Here is a 25,270-nt window from a genome sequence, read left to right on the forward strand (position 1 = left end):
GCTCTGCTGAAGCTCACGGTTTTGTTCTCGGGGTCGCCCCTAAAAGACCTCATACAATATAAGGTGGCAACTCTACATATAACCATCACAACTTCCGACAACTCTTCCGATGTGGGACAAGGTTCCACCTCTCACTGGGTACACAGTAGCCTGCCAGCCACTGGTAGCTCACCCAGACCCTCAGGTCCCACCCACATCAGCGCCCGCCCACATGTGACCATAGTGATGGGGCGTCACAATATCCCCCACTGAGGGCATAGCTATCCTCGGCTCTGATACCATTTGTAACAGCCCATGCCCACACTGTATGATATTGTCCGCTCTGCCGAAGCTCACGGTTTTGTTCTCGGGGTTGCCCCTAAAAGGCCTCATACCAATTAAGGTAAAGTATTGTCCGCTTTGGGTCCCAACCCACTGGTAGCTCGCCCAGGCCCTCAGGCCCCGCCCACATTTGCCCGGATGTACCCTCACTAATTTGTTCCTGCTCAACGGAAGCTCAGGGCTAATCACCCACAAGTGGCCTCATACAGTATAGGGTGGCAACTCCACATATAACCATCACAACTTTCGACAACTCTTCCGATGTGGGACAAGGTTCCACCTCTCACTGGGTACACAGTAGCCTGCCAGCCACTAGTAGCTCGCCCAGACCCTCAAGTCCCGCCCACATCAGCGCCCGCCCACATGTGACCTCAGTGACGGGGCGTCACAATATGTGGAGTTGCCACCCTATATTGTATGAGGCCTTTTGGGGGCGACCTCGAGAACAAAACCGTGAGCTTCGGTAGAGCGGACAATATCATACAGTGTGGGCGTGGGCTGTTACATCAGCGCCCGCCCACATGTGACCACAGTGACGGGGCGTCACATCAAGGACCTAGGTCCCTTAACCTATTTCCTTGGGATTGAAGTTGCTCATTCAAGGCGAGGTATATTTATATCCCAAAGTATGTGTTGGATCTCTTGAAAGATGCATAAAAAACTACTCAGTCTATGTTAAAAGAGGAGAAAAGGGTACAACTATTCTGCTTGTATATGTTGATGATATCATCCTCATGGGATATGATGAAGAAATAATTCAGGGCCTTAAATTCTATTTGAGAACACAATTAGAAATCAATGACCTAGGTCCCTTAACCTATTTCCTTGGGATTGAAGTTGCTCATTCAAGGCGAGTTATATTTATATCCCAAAGTATGTGTTGGATCTCTTGAAAGATAAACTAGAGAGTATGCCAACTGAGTCCCAAGTGGAAGTCAACCATCAACTGATTGTAGATGGGGGCAATCTCCTAGTCCCAAGTAATCCTAGTCTCTATCAAAGGCTTGTGGGGAAGCTAATATACTTGAGAATCACGAGACCTAAAATCCCATATGCTGTAGGGGTCGCTAATCAATTCATGCATTCTCTTGGAGAACGTCATATGGAGGTGGTTACTAAGATTCTTTGATATTGTTAATGCATGAGGATGGAGGCTGTACAGTTGTACGGCCCACTTAATGGATGTGGATGTGGGCCATCCTACTGTATGCTAGTATTTATATTGTGGATTGGGAGTTGTTCGGAATATGAAATTATTAGTGAGGATTTGTACTTTTTAGTTTTTATTATTAATATAAAGGGGAAGAGTGGGGACCTGCAACCCTAAATCATTTTCCTCTTTTCTCCCAACTTTCTTTTATCTCTCTTTTCTTCTCTCTTTAATCTATGATTCTACATGGCATCAAAGCATCCTTGTTGCTGATCTAATTTGTCATTCTCTCTTTTGTCCTATGATTCGTTTTTCTTCTTTTGTTCTTTAGTCTTTCTCACCCCTCTTGTGCTATTTTTTTAAAGAAACCTAGGGTTTATTTTCATTTTGTTGTGCTAGCCTTTGTAATGGTCCATGCATGAGAAGGGGATGAAGTGTTCATGATCATCACCTCTCGTGTGTGGGATGTATAGATGTGTTGGTTGATTTCCATTGTCTAATGCCGTGTTCGTGATCATTGACTCTCATGATTGGTTGGAACTTGTGGACGAGTGGGCTGGTTATTCTCTTCAAGTGTGGCGTGTATACTGTGTGAAGCGTACAAATTGGGTGTTCGTTGGTCATGAAAGGTAAGCCTGTGTTCATATAAGCTTGTGGTATATATTCTAGTTCCTTGTCTTGGATGGAAGGGAAAAGTAATTCGAGAATTGGATTCATAAATCCATATGATTTTTTAGGGGTCTAAATAACATCTATTAAATTAAATGGAACAAACTATCTCCACTAATGGAACCTTCGATTAGTGAGAATATAATGTATTTGGATATTGCAAAAGAAGTGTGGGATGCATTACAAGAGATGTGCTCATCCGACAAAAATATCTCTTGGACATGTCATTTATTTGAGGAAATGTTTGAGCTTCAACAAAGAGAAATCACTAGGTGAATATTAATCAAAACTTAGAGGAATGTGGGACGAGTTAAATGTGTATCAATATTTTACTACTGGTTTGGAGAAGCAACATCAAGAAAGAGAGGAGTTTTGTTTGCGTAAGATTTTATCCAGCTTAAAACACAAGTATGAAACAGTTAGTGTACAAATTTTGGGTGGCAAGGTTCCATCTTTGAATGGATGACGTGTATCTCTTGGCTCCACAAGTGGAGCCAATGACAATTCTACTTTATCACCATTTATTGGTCAAGGCTGAAGTGGCAGTCAGAGTAGCAGAGGCAATCAAGGTGGTCATGGTGAAGCAAGGGAATGTCATGGACCTAGGAAGTGCATTCATTGTGGGCATATGAATCATTTTGTTGAAAAATGTTGGAATTTTCATGGAAAGCCAACATGGGCTAATCAGGTATCTCACATTGGATAGAATAGTGGGTTTTATCTGGCTGGTTCTATGTCTAAAATCAACAGCCACGTATGTCTGGAGAGACGGTTATGCTTATGCAAGAAAAGTATTCTAATTTGCTGAAAAATCTATTCCCACTGTACCACAATTGAAAGTTTACTCATGACGAAAACGGGAAGATATTGCGGCCAATCGTGATGTACCATCAACCATATCTTCTTCTAAGCCTAATGATCCAGTGAGTTCTCTAGATAAGTTTGATGTTCCTTTTGCCTTGAGAAAAGGTAATTGTGCATGTATTAGTCATCCTATTTCTAAACATGTCTCTTTTCAATGCTTATCCCACTTTCATAGTGCCCTATCCTTGCCCTCTTACTCTATTCCCAAGTTATATTAGGAAGTACTTTTCTATGAGGAGTGGAAGTAAGCAAAGGAAGAGGAAATGGCTGCACTTTATCATAATAACACTTGGGACCTAACCAATCTACCTACTGGTAAATGTGATGTTGGTTTTAGATGGGTGTACACTGTTAAGTTTCATCTTGATAGTACAGTTGAATGTTTAAAGGCTCTCTTGATTTGTTAAGTAATATACTCAAACCCTTGTATTGATTATACCGATACCTTCTCTCATGTTGCTAAGTTGAACTCCATTTTTGTTTATCCTCTGTGGCTGTTAATCGTGGCTGACCTCTTCCAACTTTATGTCAAAAATGTGTTTATTCATGGTGATCTCATTGAGGAGGTCCATATGGAGCAACCACTTGAATTTGTTGTAGAAGGGGAGTCAAACAAAGTTTGTAAACTGTGCAATGCGATTTATGGGTTGAAGTAGTAATCACGTGCATGGTTTGATGTAAAGTTATGTTAAAATATGACTTTGTTTGATGTCAAATTGATCATTATGTCTTTGTATGGGAGGGTACCTCTGGTCTTATTGTGTTAGTGGTATATGTTGATGATATTGTTGTTATCAAGGTGTCCCGTATTGGTATCGGTTGGTGTCACGGTGCCCTTCGAAACCGATACGGATACGGGGGCGTAACGGCGATACGGGGGCGTAACGGCACAAATTTTTTTTTTCCAAAAAAATATGAAAAAATATGGATTAAATCTAGAATATTCTAAGCATTCCAAATATGCATTCATTTATAAATTGGAACATGTTTATGGTGGTGTAACGGTCCACTCTTTGGTCAGAAGTTTGTTGGACTATCTGATGAATTTATGAACCAAATAACCTAAATTTGACTACAAAATTCATATATTTAATTTTCTATCTACTATCAATGATAAATATATTAGAATGAATGTAATATGAAAATATCTTACATTTAGGTGTTTGCAATTATTTTTGAGGGCCAAAATTCATGCGTAAATAGAAAAAAAATATAAAAAAAATATAAAATGGCACCCCAAATATGTAAATGCACATTAACATGTTTTACTATGATTAACACATCATATGGCATCATAAAAACAACAAAAAAATCATTAAAAAATGATTTTTCGAATTTTCAAAAAAAGGGCCGAAATAAATGCGTAAATAGAAAAAAATATCAAATGGCACCCCAAATATGTAAAATGCACATTAACATGTTCTACTATGATTAACACATCATATGGCATCATTAAAATAGCAAAAGAATCATTAAAAAATGATTTTTCGAATTTTCAAAAAAAGGGCCGAAATAAATGCGTAAATAGAAAAAAATATAAAAAAAATATAAAATGGCACCCCAAATCTGTAAAATGCACATTAACATGTTCTACTATGATTAAAACATCATATGGCATCATTAAAACAACAAAAGAATAATTAAAAAATGATTTTTTGAATTTTCAAAAAAAGGGCCAAAATAAATGCGTAAATAGAAAAAACTATAAAAAAATATAAAATGGCACCCCAAATCTGTAAAATGCACATTAACATGTTCTACTATGATTAACACATCAAATGGCATGATTAAAACAGCAAAACAACCATTAAAAATTGATTTTTCGAATTTTAAAAAAAGGGGCTAAAATTCATGCGTAAATAGAAAAAAATATAAAAAAATTATTAAATGGCACCCTAAATCTGTAAAATGCACATTAACATGTTCTACTATGATTAACACATCATATGGCATGATTAAAATAGCAAAACATATTAAAAAAAAGTATAAATACCTATTTTTGACGAATTTTTGAAAAAGGCCCACCGATCTTTGATTGAAGAAAATCCGTAATATAATGTGTTTTTATCTCAAATACCTAGCCAAGGTTGGTCGAAATTAGTAGTAGAAGGAGTGAGAAACAGTTTGGAAGCAAGATGTTTCAAAAAAATAGCAAAAACAGAACTTAAAATGAAACAAAAAAAGTTACTTATCTACTGGTGTAAGCAGTGTTCGAAATATCGATACTGTCGGCCGATATATCGGCTGATATTATCGTTATCACACCACCACGAGACGATACACTCGCGATAACCTCCGGAAGATACTAAAAAATCTAAAATCCAGATATCGGCTGATATATCGTCGATATCGCACCAAAAAACCCAAATATCGGCTGATATATCGTCGATATCACACCAAAAAACCTAAAAATTTGAATTAGAAAAAAAAAAGGAAATCGGAGAGTACCTGGCTGTAGCGGCGATCGGAGGTGGGCCATTCGACAGGTAAGTACGATTTTCTTGCCATTTTCTTCTCTTTCTCGGAGATTCCAGCGAAGAATCAGGCCGAATCGATGAACCGTTCCTTCCGGAAAGAGATTTGAGGGGTTGCGTGCGTGAAAGATGGATCGGACTGCGTGGATGGGGGTAAAAATGGAGAGGGAAAGTGAAAGAAGGGCGCAGATGGGGAAATCACAGAAACAATTAGAGGAACGGACGAGTCCATCGCATTAGGGTTCGGAAAGTAAAAGAGGGAGAGTGAAAGAGGGAAAGCGAAAGAAGGATATATCGTTTGTATCGCGCCGTCCATCGTTTGTATCGCGACATCTTATTAGGGTCTCAGTAAACTCACTCGGGCCCACCTTTAATGTATGTGGTCCATCCACGCCATCCATCGGCTTTTCCATCTTATTTTAACTGTTGAACCCAAAATTTAATCATACCCAAAGATCAATTGGACCATACCATAGGAAATAGTTGGAATAATGATTTACACCATTGAAACCTTTTTTGGGCCCACAGTGATGTTTATTTCTCATCAAACCTGTTCATACGATCACACAGACATGGATGAAAGGAAAACACAAATATCAGCTTAGTCAAACTCATGCAGCCTCTGGAAGTTTTGAACTTAGGTGTTCAATCCCCACTATTTCCTTTGGTTTGGTCCAGTTGAGCTTCGGATCTGCTTTGTTTTGGGCTAAAGCCCTAAAATTATTTGGTAAAATGGATGGATGGAGTGGATAAAATACATAAATCACGGTGGACCCCATAAAATTTATACAGTAAGCGTGGGGTACTGAGTGAGCCGCGCGCACAGAGGAAACAGATTGGCTACTCCCACGGGCAGCAGCCAATGGCTGGTGGTTGGTGCGCTGTGGGCCCCCACCATGATGTATGTGTTTCATCCGTTTTGTCCACCTATTTTTATAGATCATTTTATGTTATGAGAGAAAAATGAGGTATATCGAAATATAAAGTGGACCACATTACAGAAACAATGTTGAATGAACGTTGACCATTAAAAATGTTTTGGGAGCCATAAAAGTTTTGGATCAAGCTGATAATTATTTGGTCCTTTCATCTGGGTCTTTATGATCCAATCAACAAATTGGATGTCAAATAAACAGTGCAGTGGGACTTTGGAGGATTTTAAATGGTGGATATCCAATCATTATTGTTTTCCTGTGGTGTGGTGCACCTTAGAATTATATCCCTATAATTATTTTTATTAAATCCTAAAATGATCCGTAAAAATGGATGAACGGAATGGATGAAACGAATACATTATGTTGGGGCCCACATAGCACCGACCGTGCATGGCTGGTGTGAGGGAGTTCACCCGCGTAGGACACGGATTAGATACTAACATTTGCACAGACTGGCTACTGAATTGACGTCACCAAGTTCTGTGGGGCCCACCATGATGTATGTGTTTTATCTACACCGTCCTTCCATTTGGCTAGATAATTTTAAGGCATGAGACAAATAATGAGTCAGATCCATATATGGAGTGGACCCCACCATAGAAAACAGTGGGGAGAGGGACGCCCACCGTCCATCTATTTCTCAAATTTTACTTCTTCAGCTCTTCTTTTGCTTTTCAATAAATTGGTTGTGTTTTCATACATGACTATGATATATTTATAAATATCATGCATCCAATTTAAATATAGTTGCATTAGTTCAGTTAAACATCGCATAGTTTAGGACCCTACACAAAGGAAACTTATTATGTGCATATTTTTTTTTGAGATGTTATGATTTAAAAGTGTGTATTAAGGGCTTTTTTAACAATCCCCAAAGTTTCATTAAAAAATTCAACCATTTTCTCAATGTTTCCCCATGTTTCCCAAAAAGTGCGATAAACTATGCGATACAAACGATATATCCCATGCGATAACCGATACATATCTGTATCCCAAGGGTGCGATACATAGTGCAATACCGATATTTCAAACACTGGCTGTATGGATGTGAAAAGAGGGAAACTCGAAACGCGTACCGGTTCCCACCGTTACTGTTACGTAACGGCCGATACGTAACCGCTTTGGCACACCATGGTTGTTATAGGAAGTGTCAATAGGGGGATTGGGGATCTTAAGAAGTATCTACAAATGCATTTTCTTACAAAATATTTTAGTCATTTTCGAACCTTTCTTGGTATAGAAGTTGCCAAATCCTAGGAAGGAGTTAATGTCTCAATGAAAATATGTTTTGGATTTGCTCATGGAAACGAGTCTTCTTGGTACCAAGCTAGTTAATTGTTTGAATCACAAATTGGTGATCAAGGAGATATAGTTGAAGAACTAGGGGGGTTTAGAAGATTGGTTGGGAGACTTATCTAATTTTCACTTGGCCATACATATTTTATGCTGCGAGTGTGGTGAGCCAATTTATGAGCTTTATGAGGGTACCTCACATGAATGCATTTGTTTGGATTCTTTGGTATCTTAAAGGATCATTAGGACATGGAATTCTCTGCCGACGAAATAGTATCTTCAAATCATAAGGTTCTCTGATGTAGACTGAGCATGTTCTTGACAGATAGGTAGTCTACTACTAGGTACTGCACATTTATGGGAGGAAATGTGGTTATGCAGAAGAGTAAGAGGCAGAGTTTTGTGGCTTTATCAAGCATTGAAGCAGGATATAGAGTAGTGGCTCAAACTACCTTTGAGTTAATTTGAATCAAGAGATTATTGCAGAAAATGAAGTTTGCGGTGAATCTACCAATGTAGTTGTTTTGTGATAACCAGGCAACATCCCCAATTGTAAATAATCCAACCTATCTAAGAACCAAACATATTGAAGTCGATTATCGCTTTATATGTGAGGTCTCCAGTGATGAAATCTCTACACCATATGTCCGGTCTCAGGTTCAACTTATTGATATGTTCACTAAGGCCCTTCCTCACAGTCAGTCTTATACTTATATACTCTAAGCTTGGCACTGGCAACATCTATGCTCCATCTTGTGGGGGTGCTAAGCATGAAGATGTGGGTTGTACTACCTGCGACCTGCCTAATGGATGTGGATGTGGACTGTCCCATTTTACGGCCCACCTAGCTTTTTTCTCTTCTATATTTAGTATTTATATTGGATTAAGACTTGTTTGGAATATGGACATTATTAGTGAGGGTATTTTTGTATTTCTTGGTTTTTATTGTTAATAAAAATGGGAAGAGTGGGGACGTGTAGCCCTAATTCTTTTTCCTTTCTTCTCCCACCCTTCTCTTCTCTCTCTTTTCCTCTCCTCTTCTTATCTCTTAATCTATGATTCTACAAATATCTTTAGGCTTCTTGGAAAAGGCAGGTGTAAAAGAATTGGTAAAAATAAGTTATTAACTACCTGTTACTAGAACACTCTTATGAACAGTATCATAACTTACGTGATAGATAAACTGATAACGATCAAAAAATTGACCCATGCATTTGGGACCATTGTTTCAAGTGGAATAAAAAAGAACAATGTAATGGAAATACATCTTGATATGCAAATGTCAAGGCCCATAATCCCCATGTGGTCATTCGTGTCCTCCTTGATGTAGATTCACAACGAACAAGACATTTGCATCAGAAAAGAAATTTGAAATCTGTCCTATGCTTATACAATCTTATAAAAACTTGCAAACTTGAGCATATGCGCACTTGCACCAAGCCATCCATATAGAGAGATTTTTTCTTCATCGATGTGGAACCACAATGGAAAAATTGAAAAACAAATGACAAATTAAATATATGGAGTTTTCTTTATCCTTCGGTTTAGGGTTTATTTTAGAAGAAAACCAATAAATAGATCTTCAGACCATGGTTTTGAATCTGTCATGATATGGTTGTATTGGCTTTTTGGTTACTGCATGGGCTGACCCTGTTACGCACAATGGGGTTGGGGTTAACTGGTCCAATTATTTAAAAAAATCTCTTGTATCAGCCTAGGCTGATACGACCATAAAGCTGGATTTTCTTTTTTTTGGAAAAAAATCTCAAAATTTGTTGGTAAATTTCTAAAAAAAAAAAAAAAGAGAGAGAAAGAAGTGGGGATCCAAAATATGTATTTCTTTTTTGTTTTGGACATGTATTTGATGGTGTAATGGGACATTCTTTCATAAGAATGTTGTTTGTTGGGCAGTGCCGGCTTGAATTGCTGAAAGTCGACCAAATAGGCCCTAATCAAACCCAAACTAAGCATGATTTGGTAGATTTGGCCTGTTACATATAAATAAAATTTAAAAAAAGAGGGAAAAATGAAACAAGCGATGGTCTGCCCATTCTTTTGATATTTCCGAAAATGGTCCACTCTGCTTTGGTTCATCGAATGCCAATCAGGTTTTGTGTTTTGATCCTCAAAATAGGCCAGTATCTCATTTGGAATTAATTTCTATGCTTCATTCATGGTCAAAATGAATAAACAAGTGAAAAACGAGTGACAGTTTGAAAATAAAACCTTTCATAATGCGTCCTTTATGGTTGTATCAGTGCCGTAACGGTGCCGATATGGGGCGTATCGACCCGCATTGGCTGATATGGATCAATATGGCCCTTTTTCATAACAGACTGATTCACCACCGTATCACTTAGTGGGCTGATTGTTTCCTTTACGTAACAGCCTTAATGTAATTGTTATTATTATTATTATTATTATTTTTTTGTTTTCTTAAAATACCATGGGTCTGACACACCATTGAATACATGTTAAAGAAGGATCATCCCTCAGTTGTTAACTTTGCAACCTGATTAGCATAACACCCAGAACCTGTTAAAATGGTTGTTAGGGCCAAACCAGGTCATTAAACCTTCTATTTCTGGTTCAACTAAACCCAAGTAAGTCGAACTGGTCTAGCACTTAAAACAGTTGTCAAAATTCTTTACCTCCATTTTTTTTTAAAATAAAAAAAATTATTTCTGCATTTTTTTTTGTGTTTTTATGTTCTACTACATGGATTTCTTTTGTTTGTGATTGCATTGTGTCCTTCGACAGGTGTTCCATTATGGACTTTTTGATTATTCTCAAGAGGTATGCACTTCGAAAATTGAGAACGAGCAAGAAATTTGTTTGTTTGTTGACGGGCAAAGACGCAATCTCAATTCTAGGTATAGAGTCTACTAACCTCTCAAAAAATAGAAATCTTTAGAAATAGTTTTTTTTTTTTTCAACTTGTATCCAAGTTCTATAGACACTTGTGGGTTTCAAAGGCTACATGTTTATTATAGTAAATGGAGTTATCTTTTTTACATATTGATATTTTGAGACCTATTATCCCTGAAAGTAGCATCCCTGCTTCCTAGTGTCAATCCTAACACATGCATTCCAAGTCGCATCAGAGGGCACCCTATTGGAATGCCAATGCTGACATTCTTTTCTTTAGTGCACCACCTACAATCCAAGTTCCACTAGAGGGCACCCTCTAAATATCAAATCACGACATTCTCCTTCAGGGAGTGTAGCCGGAGTTCACTTTCTTGGCAATGCATCATCATCTGCATCATCACACATAGTGGAGCTCTATAATAAAAAGTATCATTAGATGCTTTTTTCTGACCCAATGTTTTATTAAATATAGGGCACTAAAGTATCATCAGACTCTTACTGGTCCTATGGTTCCTGCAAACATGATAATATTTTCACATTCAGCCACACCAAAATAGAGTCCTTATACAATTCATATACTGAACCCTGCAGATAACCCACCCTTGGATCACTAGATCATCTTCATAGATGATCGCTAATGTGTACTTGTACACTACTTGTGGGTATTGACGTCAATTTCCCTTTTAATCAAGTGTATTCTTTTGAGATGTAATTGTAGTTTCGTAGATTAAATAGTAAAAGAAGAAGAGAAGAGAGAAAAGAGAGAACAAAGTTGGGAGAAGAAAGAAAGAGAGTTAGAGTTGGACGTCCACACTGTTTTACACTGTTTTCTATTATATTCATTAATAAAAAGTAAAAATGACAAAACTGCCTTTAATAACAAAAGCAAATATTCCCAACATGTCCCAAACTCTCTTAAACAACTAATAACTTAAGAGAATGACTAAAAAAAAAGCCTACCTCCACAAATATTAACACTCCCTCAAGTTGGAGCATAGATTTTGATGATGCCAAGCTTGGAGTATTTGTTTGTAAATTTACTGTGACTAAGGGCCTTGGTTAACAAAACAACAAGTTGATCTTGAGATCAGATATATGGTGTAGAGATTTCACCACTGGAGACCTTCTTACACATGAAGTGACAATCGACTTCAATATGTTTAGTTCTCTCATAATAGACTAGGTTGTTTGCAATGTGGGATGCTGGCTGATTATCTCAAAACAAATGCATAGGTAGATTTACTACAAATCCTATTTCTTGTAACAGTTTCTTGATCCACATTAACTAACAAGTGGCATGTGCCATGGCTCTATATTCTGTTTCATCGCTTGATCGGATCACAACACTCTGCTTCTTACTCTTCCACATGATTAGATTTCTTTCCACAAACATGCAGTACCCAGTAGTAGACCACCTATCTCCTAAATAACTTGCCCATTCTGTGTCAGAGTACCCATGATATGAAGATAATTGTTCCGTTTGTACAAAATGCCTTGAATTGTCTCTCTTTTAAGATAGCACAAAATCCATACTACTGCATCCATATGAGTTACCCATAGAGAACTCATAAGGTGACTCACCAGACTCGTAACATAAAATGCCTAGTAGAGCGATCGTTAAATAAATGATTTTCCAACCAATCTTTTATACAACATCCCTTTGATCACTAACAAATTTGTGATTCAAAACCACTGGTGTATCAACTGACCTAGTACCATGAAGGCCTATCATCGTGAGCAAATCCAAAATGTATTCCATTAAGACAGATTCCTTCCTTGGATCTAACAACTTATATACCAAGAAAGTATCGAAGATGACCTAGTTCTTTTTTTTTTTGGGTGAGGAAATGCCGCTAAAGATACTTCTTAAGCTCTTCAATCCCTCTCTTATTATTTTCTGTATTCGCAATATCATCAACATATACTGCCAACACAATGAAATAAGGTGCCTCTCTGTATAAAGATAGAATAATTAACATTGCTTCAAATAAAATCATAGTTTAGTGCAACTTAAATGAAATTGTTAGACCATGCACGTGGTGACTGCTTCAGCCCATAAATTTCCTTAATTTACACACCTTAACTCCTCCTAAGCAACAAATCTAGGTGGTATCATTATGAAGAAAGGCATTTTTTGAGATCTAGTTGGAAGATGGGTTAGCCATGATTAACAACCGCAAAAGGATAACACGAATGGAATTTAACTGGCAAAGGGTCCAAAGTATTACTGACACCAAGGGTTGAAGTATATCCCTTAGCAACCAAACGTGCGTTCAAATGTTCAATTGTACAATTAGGGTGAAACTTAATGATGTACATCCACCTATAACCAACATTGCATTTGTCGACAAGTAGACTAAGTCAACTTCCAATTGTTATTCTGATAAAGAGCAGTCATTTTCTCTTCCATTGCTTGCTTCCATCTGTTATGTAACAATGCTTCTTGGTATGACTTGGAAATATAATGAGAGGATAAGGACATGACAAATCTATGAAAAGTAGGAGATGACAATTGAAAGGAATGGGGAAACTCTACGAAAAGTAGGAGACAAGCATTGAAATGGGGAATATTTGGAGATAGGCTGATCGGTACATGCAGGCTTACCTTTCTTAAAGGTAATAGGAATATCAAACCAATCTGGAGAAGTCACTGAATCACTATGCTTGGAAGAAGATAGGATGGATGTCACATCATGATTCATCACACTATCTATACACTTTCGTTGTGAGTGCACTTTTAGTTGAGGCATGGTGGGAATGGAGCAGTCAACAGAGGTAGGAGATCAAATCATGTCTTCTTGAACCACAACAAGTATAGACATAACTTCCACATAAAAAGATTTATTGTCTTTTGATTAGAATAGAGTAGACTTGAAAAATGTAACATTTGCACACATTGTTTTTGAAGTGAAGGACTGTAATAATGATAACTTCTTTGTATCCGGGAGTACCCAAGGAACAAAATAACATCCAAAAACTTTGGGAGGTAAAGAAAATAATGGAGTATCTGGGAGCAAAACTTTATGAGGTGATTTACTTATTAGAATAGTTGAGGTATTTGATTAAAAAAAAAAAATTAAAAAAAAAAAAAAAAAACACGTTGTGGGTATTGCATCACTTCAAAAACTTTAGGAACATTCATTTGAATTAATAAAGCAAAAGTCACCTCAAGTAATAAAGCAAGAGTCACCTCAAGCAAGTGATGATTTTTCATTCTGCAAAATGTTTTGTTATAGGGTGTGGGCACACGATATTTAATGCAATATACTTGTTTTTTTAAAAAAAAAAAATATAGACAAAAGGATTGGGACATATTCCTTGGCATTGTTTGAACAAAAATACAAACACTTCTGAATGAAATTAATTTTGTACTTACATTACATATTAAAAGTCTTAAAAATGGAAAATAATTCATATATATGTTTCATTAAATAAATCGAAGTCATTCGTAAAAAATTATCAATAAATGTAACAAAAATACTTGTACCCCAACCTATTGGATTTTTAGCCAATCCCTAAAAATCTGAGTGAAATAAAGAAATAGTAATTGAACACACTTCTCCACACGTGGTGGAAAAGTAACATGATGATGTTTACGCAACCTGCACACTTCACACTTTAGAATTGACATTGATGACAATCGAAGGAATACTGCCTTTGAGAATCTTCAAGGATGGATGACCAAGACGACAATGCCATTGATAAGGAGACATGTTCTTCCGTGCTACTGTGCCAACAACTTCAAGGTCAAGGTAGTGCAACCCATCATGTTCATGTTCATGTCATCTGTCCTCCAATCTTTTTCTTCGTCTTTAGATCCTAGAAAAACAAAATATGAAGGATAGAAAGTCACAGAGCGGTTAAGAGATTTGGGGAACTTGTTGAAAGGCAAAAGACTTGAAGGAAATTTAGGGATATAAAGGATAGAAGACAATGAAAGGGAAGAACTTGGATAAACAATACCCATTCCACATACTATGGACGGGGTATCATCTGCCAAGGTAACAAATGAACCCCTTTAACATTGTATTAATGGAGAAAAATGCATTAAACTCATCTATCATATGGTTAGATGCTCCAGAGTTTATGACCCATGGAGAAGGAAATTTGGGTCCTAAATAGGCCACAGCTGAGGCCATGAATATAGTTGTAATAGCGGGAGTAGAAGGAACAAGTTGATTCTATATATATAAAAAATTCAGTAACTTGAAATACTCTTCTTGAGTAAGTGTAACCGTTTCTCTAGACTTAAATGGTTGTTGAGTTGTAAAAGTAGAACTAGCCAGATGAGACCCACTACTCTCTCTAGTGTGGGATGTTTGATCGAACCCATATTGGTTTTCCATGAAAATTCCAACTTTTTTCAATAGAATGATTCGGAAACCCATAATGGGTGCAATTCTTAGGTCCATGCCTCTTGCTTCATCACAACCACCTTGATCACTTCTACCACCACGACCACCACCTCGACCTCCACCAGTAACAGATGATAAAGTGGAGTTGTCACTGGCATCACTTGTAGAGTCAAGAGATACACATTGGAGGCAAGCTTACACCTGTTTAGACGTGGCACATCAATTCCACCCGAAATTTGTGCACAAACTGACTCATACTCGGGTTTTAAACCGGATAAAAACTTATCCACCCGAAACTCCTCACGTTGTTGTTGCTTTTCAAAATCAATAATGAGAAGTTTCTTCCACATTCCTTTAAGTTTTGAATAATATTCATCTAGGGATTTATCTCCTTGTTGAAATCTAAATCTATTCAAATAGATGGTATGTACAAGAGATGTTTTTATCAAATGAATACATCTCCTATAATGTATCCTACACTTCTTTTGCAGTATCCAACAACATTACATTCGCACTGATGGGTGGTTCTATACTATTCTACAACCATGTCATAATTTGAGCATCCTCTTGGATTCATAAATCAAATGTACTAGCACTCTTATCAAGTTTATTGTGGTTAAATATTTTAAATTACCCTTGGTAGTTATAAACACTTGAATGGATTTGGACCACTGGAGATAGTTTATTCCATTTAATTTAATAAAGGTTATTTGGAACCCTAAAAAATCAGATGGATTTATGTATCTAGTTTTCGTATCACTCTTGTCTCCATTAGAACAAGGGAAAAGAGGAATGCCACATGACTTCCACAAATATGGACTGACCTATCACAATCTGTGAAACACTCCACTTGCACACCTCATGGAATGTGCACACCATGCTTGGAGAGAGCAACCAGTCAATATGCCCATAATTTCCAACCGATCACAAGGGATGATGATCACAAACACGACATTTGACAAGAGAAACCAGCCCACATGCTTCAAATTACTACACAAGAGGTGATGATCACACAAACGTCATTCACCTTCTCATGCATAGGCCATTACGATGGCCTGGCAAATTTAAAAAGATAATGATGTAATCCTAGGTTTTTTATTTATTTTATTTATTTTTATTTTTTAAAAATCAGATAGAAGAGCGGAAGATGGATTAAATCAAGAGCAAATTCGCTCTGATACCATGCTGTTTTCTAGATTAAAGAGTTAAAGAAGAAGAGAAGAAAGAGAAGAACATTGAGAGAAGAAAGAAAGAGAGTTAAGAGTTGAATGTCCACACCCTCTCCCCTTATATTCATTAATAAAAGGTAAAAATGAGAAAACTGCCCTTAATAACAAAAGAAAATATACCCAACATATTCCAAACCCTCTTAAACAGCTAATAACTTAAGAGAGTGACTAAAAACAAAGGTGGCCCACCTCCGCATCCATTAACAATAATTAACTGCTTGTGGTATGTAACGACTGGAATTTAAGCCCCCCACATCAGTATAACCCCACATCAATGGTGGAATGTAGGTAGAATTACTTATAAATTGGGAGAATTTGTAATATTTCTTTCACTGTGGGAGGGAAAGCCGGCTTTTATTTCTACTTCTTTGTTTTTGCTTCCTCCATCCTTTAGGTTGGTCCATCTTTGACGAAGGGTCATTTTCATCTGCTTTTTGATGGGCCTAAGTCCATGTATTTTCTCCTTTGTAATTATCAATAAAAATCGTCATTTTTCAAAAAGTAAAAAATAAAGAAAATCAAACTATTCGCAAGGGGGGATGTTGGCCTTTACAGTGTTTCTCTCCTCCCTAAGTAAATCAACACAACAAAAGGAATTGGTTATTAACCTGTACCAATTTTAATCTGGACTGACCTCGACCACTTTTGTGGGGTTTCAACCACCAGGTGTCTTAAAATGGATTAAACCTATAAATAAAGGTTTGACAGATTGACCCGGATGGTTGGACCCATCGAATTGCCTAACCCAGATGGTTGGACTGGAGACCTGGACAGTTTGAATAGCTTCCTTCCCATAACTGGATAGTGACCCTACCTGTTTTGGTGGGTGAGTCCATTCCAATCTGTTCCATTTTCATGGGTTTTAAAACAGTGCCTGTATCTTGGTAGTTTTCTTTCTTTTTTGAGCTTATTGGCTTGAACTTGCATTGTTTTTTCTTCCAGGTTGCATACAGCGGGGCACTTGTTGGATATCTGCTTGCGCAATGTAGGTTTGGCTTACCTGGAGCCAGGAAAAGGATACCATTTTCCTGATGGGTATGATCTTATAGTATTTACAGATTCTTAGTGAAGTATATTGCATTCTTTTCTTTTCAAACCATATTATTCTCACTGCATAATTCAACCCAACTACTCAAGCTCTTGCAGCATTTACGCTTTCATTCACTACGCACGAAGAAAATGCATTTTTGGTGGATTGAGATGGGCCAGATAATCCTGAGCTGCTTCTCTGTGTATCCTTAATATATATATATATATATATATAACAGACAGAGCAAGGACACTCTTGTTGCTTCAAATGCTGAAAGTTATTATCTTCTTGTTTCGTCAAGTCAGAATCTCTGATGTTGGGACTACACATAAAATAGAGGTGCCAAAATTACATTATTTAAAAGAAAAGAAAAAACAAACACCAGTAAACTCAAAGAATGTTGAACAAAATCCACAAAGACAAAAAGCTGTACTTTGCATCTGCATTAGGTAGTTTGGTACCTTCAACAAGGTGAAATTTCTCATAGAACAATCAATTCTTAGCCATTCATTGTTAGATTTCTTGTTTTTTTTTTCGTAATTAGTGGAAGTTTCCCCATTTGTTCCTGTGAAATTTTTATACTTTGGAATGATCTAGATATAAAGTTATCTTTTGCAGTGCTGATCTGCCTGCTTGGATATGGCATTTAACATTCTCCATTATGCAGGCCATTTGTTGAGTATAAAGGCACAATCCCACCAAATGAATTGCAAAATAAACAAAAGGAGCTGGAAATTGCAGCGAATGAATTAATTTCTAATGGAGGGAAAGTATGTATCAAATCATGTGGTAGATCTGCGATTTTATCTGATGTCGTCGTGGGCTTTGCATGTTCTCTTCATTTTTTAGTTAGGACAAAAGTAAGAACCTCTGATTATTCTCAACCAATTTTCAGGTGTCAGCTGCTGTTTTACCATATGAAGAAGCTTATGAAATGTGTGGAGGATCCCTTCCTACTTACATATCCAAGGTCAGAATTGAGGAACCTGCTTCAAGACTTAATTTTCAGTTTTTAAGGATTAAAAAAATAAATTAATGAACCCTGCTAAGGGACTGTCTGAGTTCTTGAGGGCTGTGATTTAAGTCCACCTAAGCAGTGGGCTCACTTGTGCCATGTTTTAGCCAGTTCAGTTGGTCATAAAACATTTTGAACCAAATATTGTAACTTCTTGAATTGGCTGCAACATTGCACGTGATGGGTCCACAACTTAAGGTGGGCCAACATGGGATGATTCCCTTTTGCAAGGAGACTCATTTTCGAAGAACAAGTTGCCTCCTTGGTGTGATATGTTCATATTGTAATACTTTATTAGGGAATGAGATGGATTATTTGCTTCAGTGCTTCATTTGCTTCAACCTACTTTCAATTCAATTTCCTATATTAGTAGTTATTTGCTTAATTTGCTTCGACCTATTTACAATTCAATTACCTAGATTACCCACCTTTACTGCAAATGTATTAGGATTTCACCTCTGTTTGTTCACAATTCATGTGTAACCTTTTCTTTTTCATTTATTACTGTTTTGTTGCTTCAAATTTTAATTGTTGGAACCTTTTTCCTGTGGAAAAACCACGAAATCTTACCTGTATGGGAAATCATGCAGGATAGTACTCCACGGATTGTGAAGTTTGGGAACCATCCCGGTTGCCCTTGTGGTGGGACCCATGTTGCTGATTTTGCGGAGATTGGGAGTATGAAGGTCCTAATAACTCGATTTATCTTATTGACCTGAACTTTCTCCATGACACTGATGAATGCCATTATAATGGGATATACTGTATTCTCTATTTCCATGTTGTCTAGAGATTTGCTTGAATTCATCCCGAAGTATTACAATACTCATCTCAGGACTTCAGCCTTCGATTCTGGGACACCTTCCACTGATCCAAACCTTTTATATGATGATTCTCACTTTGTATGGTGGAAAGGCAACAAATAAAGCCCTCAATTGCATTATTTTAACCCTTTGATGATTTGGCTATTTTGCTTTCTACATGAATTGTCACCGTAACCTTTGTATGATCAATGGGTTGAAATATTGAATCCAAGAGTTTTTACAGGCATCCCCCATCCAAGGGAAGCCCTATCACACAAATAGTTTGGGTCATTTAAGAAAACCCAAATCCTCCGGCTATAGCACTGATGGACCTTGTTGTAATATGTGGGGATGTATTCGTGCAAACTTTTGTTGCCTACTGTAAAGGGCAGAGTATTTGCATGTTATAAGAGGATCCAGAACTATTAATATTATCTAGGTTATCAAGCATTCAATATCCATAACTGCGCTAAACGTATACGAGATTATTCAAAAAATCTCTGTTTGGGTGATTCTGGCTGACTCCTCAGGATCACAAATTGGTGGCCTCGATAAGTCTGGTTGACTGTCGATGTTTAATGGGCAAAATCTGCCCAATGGATGTTAATCATCTGATGGGCTTGATTTTTGGTGCATGGCCTATCCTCAGCAGGATCAGGGTATCCCAAATCGGTTACGTATCGGCCGTAACGGCCGATACGTAACGGTAACGGTGGGACCCGTTACGCGATACGGGGTCGAAACGGCCGTTACGGATTTCTGTGACCGTTACAGACCCGTAACGGCCGTTACGGGCCCTGAAAAAAAAAAAAAAAAACAAAAAAACAAAAAAAAAAACCTTACCTTTTTTTGCTTTCTTCTCTTCTTCTTCTTCTTCTTCTTCTTCTCGAGCAGTTGCGGCTGCGGCTTCTCGCGGCTCCTTTCTGTTCTTCTTCTTCTTCCTCTCTCTCTCTCACTCTCTCTCCTTCCTGTTCTTCTTCTTCTTCCTCTCTCTCTCAATTTCTTCTTTCCCCCTTTCCCTCTTTTTTTCTTTTCTTTCTTTCCCTCTGTTTTTTCTTTTCGTTTCCCTCTCTCTCTCTTTTTTTTTTTTTTTTTTATTTCCAGCAGCGGTAGGTACGTGGCACGCAAAGACGACGCTGACACTCCTCGAGCTCCGAGTTGTACGAACGGTTCAAAGGAGATCAAAGTTATATTGGCTCCACGGTGATGTATTTATCACATCTACACCGTTCATCTATTTTCAGAGATAATTTGAGAGCACCAGCCAAAAAATAAATTATATCCAGAGATCATGTGGACCACGCCAAAAATAGCAGCAGAGATAATGATTTTCACAATTAATTCATAGGGCGCGCGGTAATGTTTATTGGGCCCCCGTAATGTATATATTTTACCCATATCGTCCATCCATTTTGCCACGTCATTTTAAGTTAGGATTCAAAAAATTAATAATATCCAAATCTCAGGTGGACCACACCATAGAAAATAATGGTTATAGAATGCTCACCATTAAAAATTACTTAAAGTCCACTGTAATGTTTATTTTCAATCTAACCTGTTAATTGGGTCACATTGACGTGGATGAAGGGAAAACACACATGTCAACTTGATCTAAAACTTTTCTAGCCCCCAATAAATTTTTAACGGTGAACGTTTAATTATTGTTGTTTCTTATGGTGCAATCTACCTGAGCTTTGGATGTGCCTCATTTTTGGGCTCATGCCCTAAAATTATTTGGCAAAATAGATGGATGGTGTAGATATAACACATTCATCACGGGTTAGGCCCAAAAAACTTTGACACGTGTGCTGCACTTTACATCCGAGTCCCTCATAATTCAAGCTTTAAAAAATTGTACACGAGACATATATTAACTTGAAATTTGACAATTAAATTATGGACTGCAATTGCTAACTCACAATGCCAAAATCAAATTATTTGAATAGTTTTAATTATTAATTTGTGAACTTTTATTTTTTAAAATAGGGTCTTTTGATTTTTTATTTTTTTTTATGATTCACTATCCAATAAATGTCCACCAATTTATAAGTGGGATAATCACAATAAATGGCATGAATTTGAGACTGATTTGGAGAATAGATTGGTCCTCCAAGTCAGTCCCAAATTGGCAACGCCATCTACCTAAATTTAATTTCATTTTTTTAAAGAACTATTGGGAGAAATGATATCAAGTTGTTAAGTATATAAATTACATATTTAAAAAATTAAATATATGAATTTTGTAGTCAAATTCAAATTACCTGGTTAAAAAATTAATCAGACAGTCCGATACAACTTCTTACCAAATAGTGGACCGTTACACCACTATAAACATATTCCAATTTATAAATGAATGCATATTTGGAATGCTTAGAATATTTCGGATTTAATCCATATTTTTTCATATTTTTTTGGCAAAAAAAAAAAAATTGCACCGTTACGGTCCGTTACACCCACGTATCACCGTTACACCCCCGTATCCGTATCGGTTTCGGAGGGCACCGTTACGCCAACCGATACCGATACGGGACACCTTGAGCAGGATACAATAGATGAACAGCCCGGATCTTAGACTGTATGCCTTGTGTATGCAGATTGAGTGCTTGATAATGAACAAAGTTAGCATTTAGCATTGCATACTTTATCCTTCTTGTTTCTAGGTATCCTATCCAATCTATTTTTGAACAAAAAATATCAATAGGTCATGTAAATCTCAAGGTGTTTAATCACATAAGGTTTCATAATGGAATATTGTACATCAAGGTTAGTTATTTTTTTATCCAAGTAAGGTGTTTCATCTCTCTCTCTCTCTCTCTCTCTCTCTCTCTATCAGATGCAGGACATGGAAAATTAAATATGATATGCAAGATTGCAGGCTTAGATCACACCAATTCAGAAACAATCACACAAATTCCACATCCCACATGAAAATCCAAACATTCAATTAAAGGGGAATCTATGCGGGTCCAAGCCGACACAGGCTAGGACTGGACCAATAAAATTATAAACCAAACAATGTCAAAGGGAAATAAAATCAACTACTCATGCATAAAAATCAGTCCCTAATCCAAGGGATTTCCTAATTTCAATTCAAGGAACCCTAAGGTGATAAAAATGGGCAAATCAATTAGGGATCATGTAATATAGGGTTAGGATTCATGAAAAAATGGCTATGAGAGGATAAAAGAGGATAAAAACCTGAGCCAAAAGATGATCCCGCGTGTGGACAGCAACAATGGCCCAGACGGACGTGCGTGTGATCCCGGCCGCACGTGTGGGGCCCACTATTCAGAAAAAGGCCACCTTGGCCCTGGTCGGCCAGGGATGGACTCCAAAACCTCCAAATTTCAGCTCGATCCGATGTACGGTTTGTGCGTGGTACTCCGCCGAAGTTTCAGCTCGCCTGCGGGCCGAAATCTAGAAACCTGCTTCAATGAAGAAATCTGATGCAACAAAAGGACAAATTCGAAGTACGGATGGTGGGGGAAGATGGAAAAAAAGATGATGGAAGATGGGGGTGAATTGGGATCGATGTGGCTTCGCACCACGGTAGTTAGCCCTTCGAAAAGGGAGGGCTTCGCACCCACTTTTGAATTCTTCCACAACTCACGAAGAGAGCAGAAAAATAAAGCATGAATTTTTTATTAACTTCAATGAATGAAAAGAACTACAAAGGGTGCCTATTTATAGGGAGAACCCTATACCCAAAAACTCGCACCATGTGCGACACCTATTACTTGGCGATGAAGTAAACTAAAATAAAAACCAAACAAGGAAATCTAAAGTGTTCACAATGTTCTAAATAATAACAATAAGCAAAACCTAAAATATAAAACCAATCCGACGAGTGGGCCACGATCATGAGATCCCATGGTGGGCTTTTCTTGACTATCGGGCCACTTTTCTAAACCAAAACTTGTCTTCTAACTAGGAGGCCCTCCCTGGACGTCGTCATCGAGCCAGATCGATGGTGGGGTCCTCCTTCTGCGTACGTACGTGCGTAGGGGTGGTGGTGTGCGGGCGTGCGTGTGCACGATGTCCTCATCACTCTCTCCTCTCTCTCCCTCTCTTGTTTTTTTTTTTTTTTTTGTTTTTTGCTTCTTTTTTTTTTTTTTTCTCTTTTCTTCTCTTAGTCTCAGTTCTCTGCGGGGGGAGAACATCCCATTCAGTCTGAATTGCTACCTTCTTGTATGGATGTTTGTTCCATGTTTTTTCATGTTCATTATTGTTATTATTATTATTATTTCTGTTTGGTTGACAAACAGTACTCCGAGTGATTCAAGGAACAGATTCTTCATATCTTCAAAAAAGAAAAAGAAAAAGAGAGAACGAGCCTTGCACATTTTTACCAATATCAATGCACACCTCATTTATGCTCCAACATCTAAAAACACCACGCTTATGATGTGTCATTATTTTCCTAATTCTAATTTGAATTGCAAGGAATTCTTTACTTGATTTCATTCTAGCTTTTCCTCTATACAAGCTATTGATTTTTTATTATTATTTTTTAATTTTCTTTTTGTTCAGGTTTCTCAGATACGAGTGAAGAAAGGTCTCACGAAAGTGTTTTATAGCATTGAACCATGACCTTTCGCATGCTTCTTCAGCTTAAAAAATCTCATAATATATAAATGTGTATGGTATGGTGTCTGACCTTTCATTTTCTTCAGCACTTCAGCTGGAGGCCTCCTCCCTTACTGGGAAGGAGTATATTATAAATGAAAGTCTCTTGCCCAGAACCAAATTGCCGAATTCAATGGGCAGTCAATTGAGATGGGATTTTGCATAGTGAAAGTAATATATCTTTTTCTTAGTTATTCACTTTATTGTGAAAGATGATAAGAGGTCTTGACTCATGACATGCTGTTGGGTAGCACCCATGTTGTTGCTGTTTAGCTGCTTATGGTTCTTTGGATGAGGATGTTAGAATGTGAATAAGATCTTGACCCACTACTCTATAGTGATTGAGACCGTTGATGTGATGGGTTCTATCATGGATGGACTCCCCAAAATTCTCTCAAGTTAGAGGTTCATAATGCTTCATTCAATGGCGTAGGAATGGATGAAGAGAAAAATACAACAGCACTCCAGATAAAAGGCCAAAGTTTGGATGTCTGGGATCTTCTAACCTGGAAGAGTTTTGGGACTTCTCACATTTGTGGTGCATTGCATGATATGGAAGGTTCTGTGGACCCCACTTAAATGGTCCCGCTGCATCAGGATGCTATTCACTTTGTGATGCATTTGAACTGTAATTCCTCTCGAATCTACATATGCTTTCCTCATGATTCCATATTGTTCCTGTATTATTTTGAAGATTTTAACTTTAATACCCTGGCAGAGTGATGTTTGATATTTAGGCACCCGGAAATTGCAAACTTGACATGAAATTAACTGAAAATATAACCGTCAAAATTGTGGACCCCAGTTTAGATAGGTCATAAATAAAAAATTACATCAATTTATTACCTAACTAGCTAATTGGTTGACATTTAATGTACGGTTGAAGCAATGTTAGCCATTGGTCTGAAATCAAGAAGAAAATTCCCAGGATCAGAAGCCAAGGAATCTGATTTTGGGAAGATGGTCTATCTACCCAAATTTGGCCTGTTCAATTCGAGTTGGTGAATGCCATATGTACAATTTCAGAGTGCCTGCACATCAACCATCATGCTGTCCAATTATCAAATAACTCCCCTGTTGGTAACCAAGTCTAAAATAAAGGAGTGCTTGTGTGGAATTGCATGCTCTTATCTTTGTACACCCTATCACTGCAAACCATTCCTGAAATGATTGCCTGATTGTGGGGTCCATCACTTGCTAGAGAAGGGGTCACCCAGATGATGGCGACCTGTATGTAAAATGATAAATTGCTAATGGTTCCATTTGCTATATGACAAGTGGTTAGTTACATTCTCTGAATAAACGAAAGGCGATCTTTCAAAGATTGAATGATGGCATCACTGTTTCCAGTTTATTATTATTACTATTATTATCAATTTATTGGACTCTCATGCATGTTGGTGAATTTCCAGGTTACAACAGTAATATCCCTCATGACATATACTTAGGAATCTGCCACCCATTTGATGCATTTGCATGTGAAATTTCTTCACTGACTTGAGTTGATCCTTCCTTGAATGACTAGAAGAGTAAACATGGACTGAAATTAGTACCTCAAACCATGTTTCTGGTGAAAACATTTTTGAGGCCAACTGTCACTTAAAACACATCTTGTTTTGGAAAGGGCATGTCTTC

General features: G+C 37.5%; 1 protein-coding gene and 1 long non-coding RNA gene across 5 annotated transcripts in view; both read left to right on the forward strand.

The window, feature by feature from the left end:
- LOC131225282 (uncharacterized) overlaps positions 1-23,994 on the forward strand; it is a 42,114-nt gene extending 18,120 nt beyond the window's left edge. For 2 of the 4 annotated variants that reach the window (XM_058220795.1, XM_058220792.1), the window contains 6 exons: positions 10,467-10,579; positions 17,104-17,196; positions 17,859-17,961; positions 18,087-18,161; positions 18,797-18,892; positions 23,540-23,868. In XM_058220795.1, the coding sequence (XP_058076778.1) occupies positions 10,467-10,579; positions 17,104-17,196; positions 17,859-17,961; positions 18,087-18,161; positions 18,797-18,892; positions 23,540-23,599 (540 nt within the window). In that variant the 3' untranslated portion in view covers positions 23,600-23,868. Of the gene's footprint in view, positions 1-10,466; positions 10,580-17,103; positions 17,197-17,858; positions 17,962-18,086; positions 18,162-18,796; positions 18,893-23,539 lie in introns of all 4 variants that reach the window. The other 2 variants (XM_058220793.1, XM_058220794.1) reach the window with 2 other exon arrangements.
- On the forward strand, positions 830-10,366 carry LOC131225283 (uncharacterized). The gene is made up of 2 exons (XR_009161289.1): positions 830-3,805; positions 7,562-10,366. It is a non-coding gene; the product is annotated as an uncharacterized LOC131225283 (long non-coding RNA).
- Positions 23,995-25,270: the final 1,276 nt, after the last annotated feature.

This window comes from Magnolia sinica, chromosome 14, assembly GCF_029962835.1.
Source record: "Magnolia sinica isolate HGM2019 chromosome 14, MsV1, whole genome shotgun sequence".
Lineage (NCBI taxonomy): Eukaryota > Viridiplantae > Streptophyta > Magnoliopsida > Magnoliales > Magnoliaceae > Magnolia > Magnolia sinica.